Genomic DNA, 7,071 nt, shown 5'->3' on the forward strand with positions numbered 1-7,071 from the left:
CCCTCTTAAGTTTGTTTGTTGTGTTTTGTTATTGTTGGTCTTTCATATGATAGGACTTTGGTTGGAATTTTGAAAATACATAATTATTATTTTTAAGCACTCTAATTATATGAGTGCTTAATAGCATTTAATGTCATTAAATATAATGTCAATTACTTAATATGAAACAAGCAACAAAACTCTACACTGCAGCAGGAAGCAGTTTTATTTCTCTCTCAACTAAAGTATGAAGTTTTAGTGCTCGCTTCGGCAGCACATATACTAAAGTATGAAGTTTTAATGCATTTATATATATTTAAGTTATAAAATTGTCAGGTTTTCTTTTGGGTATACAGTAGGTTGGTACATTTCTTTAGAAATTTCATGAGTTCTTATTTGTACATGGTGTTTTACTCTTTACTTCAATTTTTACAAAGCTAGTTTGTTTTGTTTTTAGTAACCAGGCTTTAACTGCACAAATTGGCTTTTCTGTAAGTTTGTATGATTCTCTCCCCAACCTAGATGTATATATATGTCAGGCTACTCTAATGAAAACTTCTTATGAGGAGTGTTTTATTACCTAACACTTCTATACCAAATGCCAGTACTTACTCTCAGGTCCTTATCTATGAGGGTCATAGATGTGAACATGTCAGATACTTTGTTTAGAAAAAAATTAATCCATTTCTTTCCCACATCTCATTCTGGAAGAGTCTATCCAATGGAATACAACACAAGGCATGCTAAAAGGAGGACCCGCTTCATGGAATATTGGAAGTTTCAAGACAATGGAGTTCAGCTCGTACCATAAAATGGAACTATTTGCCTTTACTCTTTTTGTTTTGTTTTGTTAACACTCTCCTTATTTTTCTCCCTCCCTTCTCCCCTCAAAAAACAATCTTCCCCTTTGGAGGTGGGGGGAGGGGGAAGGGTTAGGTTTAGGACTTGGCAAAGTGTTAAAACATTGAGGTAATCAGTTTTACACAAATTGTGTGTTAGCTAGAAAACTGAGGACATTCCTTACCAAACCATGACAATGTACTGCCATAACTTAATAAAAACTGCCCAAGTGACAGTGTGTCTTCTGAATGGATTTTCTTACACCATCTGGTTGTCATTGTTGTTCTTTTGTTATTGCTTTCATTTGAAATATGCTGATGATCTTGTTTTTATTCCGTAGCATTGAACAGATGGGTTGATTATTCTTTTCAGATATTAATAAGGCAGCGGAAAGAAGAAATATGAATACGGCTCCATCAAGACCCAGCCCCACACGAAGGTAAAGTACCCTGAAGCAGTGAGTTACCTTGGGAGAGTTGGGCTCTGGGGAGTTAAGCCCAACTTCGTACATCAAGGGTCTTTTCTTCCCCCCAGCAAATCAGAAACACTCAAGCAAATAATAAGAACATGAACCATGTGTGAGGGGCCTTGCTGCTTTTTTTAAACATGCATCAGGAGATACCGAGGAAGCTTTGTGTTTTCGGTGGCAAACCCAGCAAGTTCAGCCTGCAACATGAGTTGCAGGCGATTGGAAGAGGATAAACCTCTGTTTGTCCCCAGCTCACGTGTCAGTGGGAGCCTCCACAGCAGGAGTGCCCCAGGGTCGTTGGTGTGTGCCACGCTGCTGCAGCGGGCAGCAGAGATTCAACACTTCATTCCAAATGGCTGCCGGTCCAGATGTTAACTCGGGTTACGGAAATTGCTGCTTGAGAGATGGCTGCTGTACCTGTGCTGCACATCACCCGTGTGCCCACATGCTTGGGGTACCCACTGAGGAGAAATAAAAAGGCATAAGCACTCCTCTCAAAAGTCTCCCTTTTTCTTAGCTTTCCTGGAAATAAAAGGCATTTTCCCCAAAATAGTCTTTCTTCCAGCATATACAAAAGAGATAGTCCTGATGTGTACCCTGGAGATAGGCATTAAATTGGCTCTTCTGGCAAAGAAGAGCCTTATTAATGTTGCCATTTACCCCAGGATGAGTATATTGTGTCCAAAAGTGTCACCTTGCAAGCGGATGATATCTGGTGTCTCTTCATGGCTCAAGTGGATACTTAATATGGATTTTGCCTTTGTCCCTAAGTAAAAATGCCAACTTTATACTGTAAACGACATATCAAAACTACATGCCACAGTAAACTATATTAGCTACAATGAATTGAACACTGCTGAGTACAGTGAATCCTAGTCTACTGGTAGCTCTGAGCATTTACACATAACATACAGCTATCCTTCTTTGGGACAAAACTTTTTTTCTTTTTTTTTTTTTTTACCTACTTATAAGAAAGAATGGCTGCTGTATGTTTGGTGTATATGTTCCCACTTGGATATGAAGGGTGGATATTTTCTAAGCTACCAGGAGTAGATTGCACATGTCTGCCACAAAGTTTAAGCAGACCCGCGGTTAATGCTGCCAACTTCAGCTGGATTCTTTGAGCACTCTGCCAGGCAGAGGAGTTGAATCTGATACCACAACTACCGCTGTCAGGTGGATGCCCTGATCTCACTGCAGAAGTGAGCATATACATTGCTATTCTCTCTAACACTATAAGGAGTACCTGCAGCTTATAGGAAATACTTTGTTGATTGATTTTGTGAGTATGTATAAGTATTCTAAAAAAACATAAACGAATCCTGCAGAACTTCAACAGTTCCATATAATTGCTTCCATTATGCTGCATCTAACCGTGCTTCAGATTTGGGGCAGTTCCATCTGTGTTGCATCTCATTGCCCCAATAAACATGGAATACTGATGGCTAAGAACTTGCATCTATCTAATGATTAGAACTATGGGACTCCCATGGGAAGCTGTGGTTGCCAAATGGCTTGAAAGGAGACCTAGTGTGTATCAATTTTCAAGGAGCTCTAATGTGTGTGTTGCTAAAAAGGTAGCTTACCACAAGGTTTGTGGAATTGGCAAATATAAAGACACTGACTCCACTAGTAAAGTCTTCCCCCACTCTGTTGTCCCCATGATGTTTATAATTTCTGGATAATATCTGTGTGTTTCTGCAGACAAAAAAAGGTGGGCGGGGAGAGGCACATTGCAGAGTACAGTGTAGCTTCTGTTTGTGCTATAAATTATGAATATTTTATGTCATATTAATGATAATCAAATGCTTTAAACATTATCAGTTGATAATGTTTGTAGCTTTCAACAAACATTGTCAATGTTGGGGAAATAACCAACTCCCCTGGTTGGAATCCAATATAGCCATTGCCAGTACATTAAATTTAAAAAACTAATTTTATACCAAGCTAAAATGTAATTCCATATTTCATCTTTATTGGAAGCAATAGCTTTATGCCTTTTTTAAAAACTATTCCCCCCTCAAAAAAACATACAGGCAACATTGTAGAGAGCCTTTTAAAATGTTCTTACTAGATATATAAATATGTCACTTTTATATACGTTTTAAAATATCACCTTCCTCAGAAATAAATTTTAAAATTAGGTTATTTAGATATGGATAGGGCCATGGCTTCCTCCTTTATTTATAATCAATAGAAGGGACAGCTAGGCTAATTTAAATTTTACTAAGACTCAGTCTTCCCCTTGGTGATATGCCCCCAACTGGATTCCTCAGCATGTTATTTAACATGCTAAAGTTTCATACAGTCATGTTTAATAAGGTTCATTTAAGCCCCATCTAAAACCTGAGCAAAGAGTTCCTGTTTTTTACCTTTAGAAAGAATTTTAAAGCCCTAAAACCAAACAAATTGTATACATTGTATTTAAAATAAAACATTAACATTTTAATCATTGCTTTGATCATATCATTCATTATCTCTTAAGATATATCAATAGGGCAGAAATAAAATGCAATAAGTAGGCAAGATGGGTGAGTGGTTAGCCTGGAAGGAACTGATCATTTCTCTGAGGGTGAACACTTGATATCACATCACCCTTTAGGTACATGCCTCTAGTCAAAGCCTTGAATTACAAATGTACCAGTATGTTTGCAACAACCATACTGCCTTCATTTGACAACCCTAATTTTTTTATGTGCCCCCAGCCATGAGGAATGCATTGTTCATGGGAGGAGGGAATCACTATACCTACGACAACTATTTCCCTTAAGTTGTTCATGTGTTCAGTGCTGCTACTTTTAAATTGTGTAAGCATGCTGGTAAGACCTTTGTAACACCTTGTTTTGCTGGACTTTAACCTTGAGTGTCAAAACGCCTAGGTATCTTTGGGAATTTTCACAGGATTATCACCTCTTCAAATGTCTCTGCAAGGCACAGTTCTGCTGGCATTGCTCTCAGTTCAGTAATGTGCCTCCCTAATGATTCCAACTGTCAGTATGTAATTCTGACAATATTGGCCCAGCCAAGCACAGTACTTTGCATCGGAAATCCCTGCTCTGGATCAAATTTCAGCTTGAATTCTCATCATTTAACCCTTGGACCGCTTCACTTGACTTTGAATATATTACATAGTTACCGTGCAAGTTGCCTGGCATTAGGCCTTCTTCAAAAACTGGACCATGATTCTAGTTGTGCCTCCGATGTTCTCAATTTCCATCTGTAGCTCAACACCTTGATAATCTAGGTCTTGAAACATACCCCTACGCAGATGTGACTTCCAAGTGGACTCTAGTTCCTCATCCTTTCCATATGATCTGAAGAAAAGCAAATAGAATTAATTCATCTACATCTACATCAAATGTTCTGCAGAGAGTTTTCCTCATATTTTTAAGGATTTTAGGCCTGATGCCTCTTCAGTCAAAGTCATCAAGGGCTCGATTCATCCAAAATAACCTAGCTGTAGACAAGTTTCTTATATGGCCTAAGGTGGTTTCTGCCTATCCACAATGTTAATTCCTTTGAAAACTGCTTGCTCCTTGGATGTGAGACAGCCCTAGCTTAAGGTGGGCCTCACAATTAAAGATTCCAGGCTGCAATTAACCCTGTACTAACACTTAAGAAGAACCATCAGTTCTCAGCAAGTGCCATCTCTACCATCAGAAAAGTCGTATTTGTGCTTGAGAAAATCATCAGAGTGCTTCCTAAGGAGAAACATGGGAACTTACAAAACTTGAATCTGTGAGGTATATCTCATTGTGCGCCATATCCTACATGCACGTAATGGCAAGATTCTGACCAAGTCCTTTGTCTTCATCTCTGACAGCATGGAACCATTGTCGTGGGGGGTCAACATTACATAGCAGCCAGCCATTTAGATGATTATATTTGTGGACAGTATCTGTGACAGAATAGAAGTATGAAGAGCTGGTGAAGGATTATTTTTTTCAGGAGGGGAAAAAGGCTGGACCTCCCAAGGAAAATATTACAGTAAACAAAAAGACGCTGACAAAGGAAAGGACAAAGGCCTTCCTCCCTGACCTTCGGTACACCAAGGCCTAGGCAACATCCTGAGCTTGAGGTTTCAGCCTCTCGCTGAAGACAAGTTCAAAGTCCCTCACCGTCTTCAAGGTGATCAGCTATCAGTTCCTACTCTGTAGACTCTCAAATGAACAGTAGTCGACACTACCCCTACATTTCCCAGGAAGAAAAGCAATTCTACCAGAAGCATATCACTTGCCATCTGAGCCATGCATGGCTTTTCCCTTCACCCACTCCTCACCTCTCAAATGTTTCCAAATGATGGCCATATTTCTCTTGAGGCAAAGAGCATTTGGCTACCAGTATTTTTCCCCTGCTGAATAGATAAGGAATATTTACCAGAATTTTAGTGGTGTTTATCACCTGCCTTCAGTTGTGGACTCAAGTGCTGAAATTTATTTAACCACTTTTTAGTTTCATTTTAGCTTCTAGTGACCTGGTACCTGAGGGTACACTGCATTTGGTCTCCATTTAAACACCTCTCATGCGGTGGGAAGACATTTTGAACCTTATTATGCTCCAAAAACTTGCTCCTAACCCACTGGCTATCTGAGGTCAAGCATCTCATTCAGCAGGCTTCCTCCTTGCGGCACTCTGAATCCTATACACTGTACACCCTTCTGATAGCTGGTCTTACTTTGAGAAAGATGTTGGGGCCAGCAGCTGGAGTCCTGGAAGCCCTTTTGTCCTGGGGAAGTTCTTTGTTTGGGTCCCGAAGTGACCCTAAAGGGGTTTTGGTTTTTGTCTTCAGAGGAACAGCAGTCTGCCATACTGCTCAACTTGTGAGAAAGGAAAAAAGCCTTGCCTTTTCATTTTAGAGATTTACTATCTTCTCTATCTCTGCTTCCACCACACTTTGGTTCTTTTTCCCACTTGTGAATGAATATCACCTCTTCTACATTTTTACACAGAAAGCAATTGAGGGGGGATTTGTAGTTGTGTTGCACATGAACTTTAAATTCATTGAGGGGAGGGGGAGTGCTTGCCTTCTCCAACTGGAAGCATGAACCCAAGCTTTGGGAATTTAGGATTATGGTCAACCTCCAGGGATGGACTCTGACAGGTAAGTAAGGTATTTCAGTGGGTTTAAAAGAATGAGAACCAAATATGGCATTTATAATTCTCCCAAGGCCGCGAATAATGTGCTGTTCCACCAGCCCAAAGCTTTATGTGTAGTCTGTGGTCTGTCAAGCTCATGATCTCTCTCAGTCCTGATTGCCAAGAACACTTGAAACCTGATTCCACCTCTAATGACTACTTGTAACTGCTCCCCAAGGCAGCTTTATCTAGCGATCATTAATCCAAAAATACTTTACAGTTGTCCCTTCTCATTAGATTCTGGGTGTTTGCCCACATTATATACTATATCAGATGTTATACATATTAGGAGGATTATATGACATAAGGAAAATTGAAGTAAGAATATTGGTTAGTCTCTATTCTAATAGGAAAAAAAAGTTTAGCTGTCCTCATTTAAATCCCCTGGTCTCCCATATGTTCCCACAAATTAGGAGTTCTTGTGAGCCTTAAAATATATGACAAGGATTTTTCATATAAGCAAAGTTGTCCTTTAAATTGTTTTTGCTATGCCCTGTAGATGAAATGAAATTGGGGTTTTCTACCAAGCTGATGGCATCATGATGAATGCTTAGTATGTATAATCATGGTAGACCACAAAAGTATCAACAAAACATGGCTCCTGCTCTTGAAAGGCTTATAGTTTAGTTGAACAATTCATTAAACAT

General features: G+C 39.4%; 1 protein-coding gene across 2 annotated transcripts in view; it reads left to right on the forward strand.

The window, feature by feature from the left end:
* The first annotated feature begins 347 nt into the window (after positions 1-347).
* The window catches only part of NCOA5 (nuclear receptor coactivator 5), a 19,916-nt gene continuing 13,192 nt past the window's right edge, over positions 348-7,071 (forward strand). Inside the window, exon 1 of one of the 2 annotated variants that reach the window (XM_015570375.1) lies at positions 348-1,258. In XM_015570375.1, coding sequence (XP_015425861.1) covers positions 1,221-1,258 — 38 coding nt within the window. In that variant the 5' untranslated portion in view covers positions 348-1,220. The remainder of the gene's footprint in view (positions 1,259-7,071) is intronic. The other variant, XM_015570374.1, reaches the window with a different exon arrangement.

Source organism: Myotis davidii, unplaced genomic scaffold, assembly GCF_000327345.1.
Source record: "Myotis davidii unplaced genomic scaffold, ASM32734v1 scaffold827, whole genome shotgun sequence".
NCBI classification, from domain to species: domain Eukaryota; kingdom Metazoa; phylum Chordata; class Mammalia; order Chiroptera; family Vespertilionidae; genus Myotis; species Myotis davidii.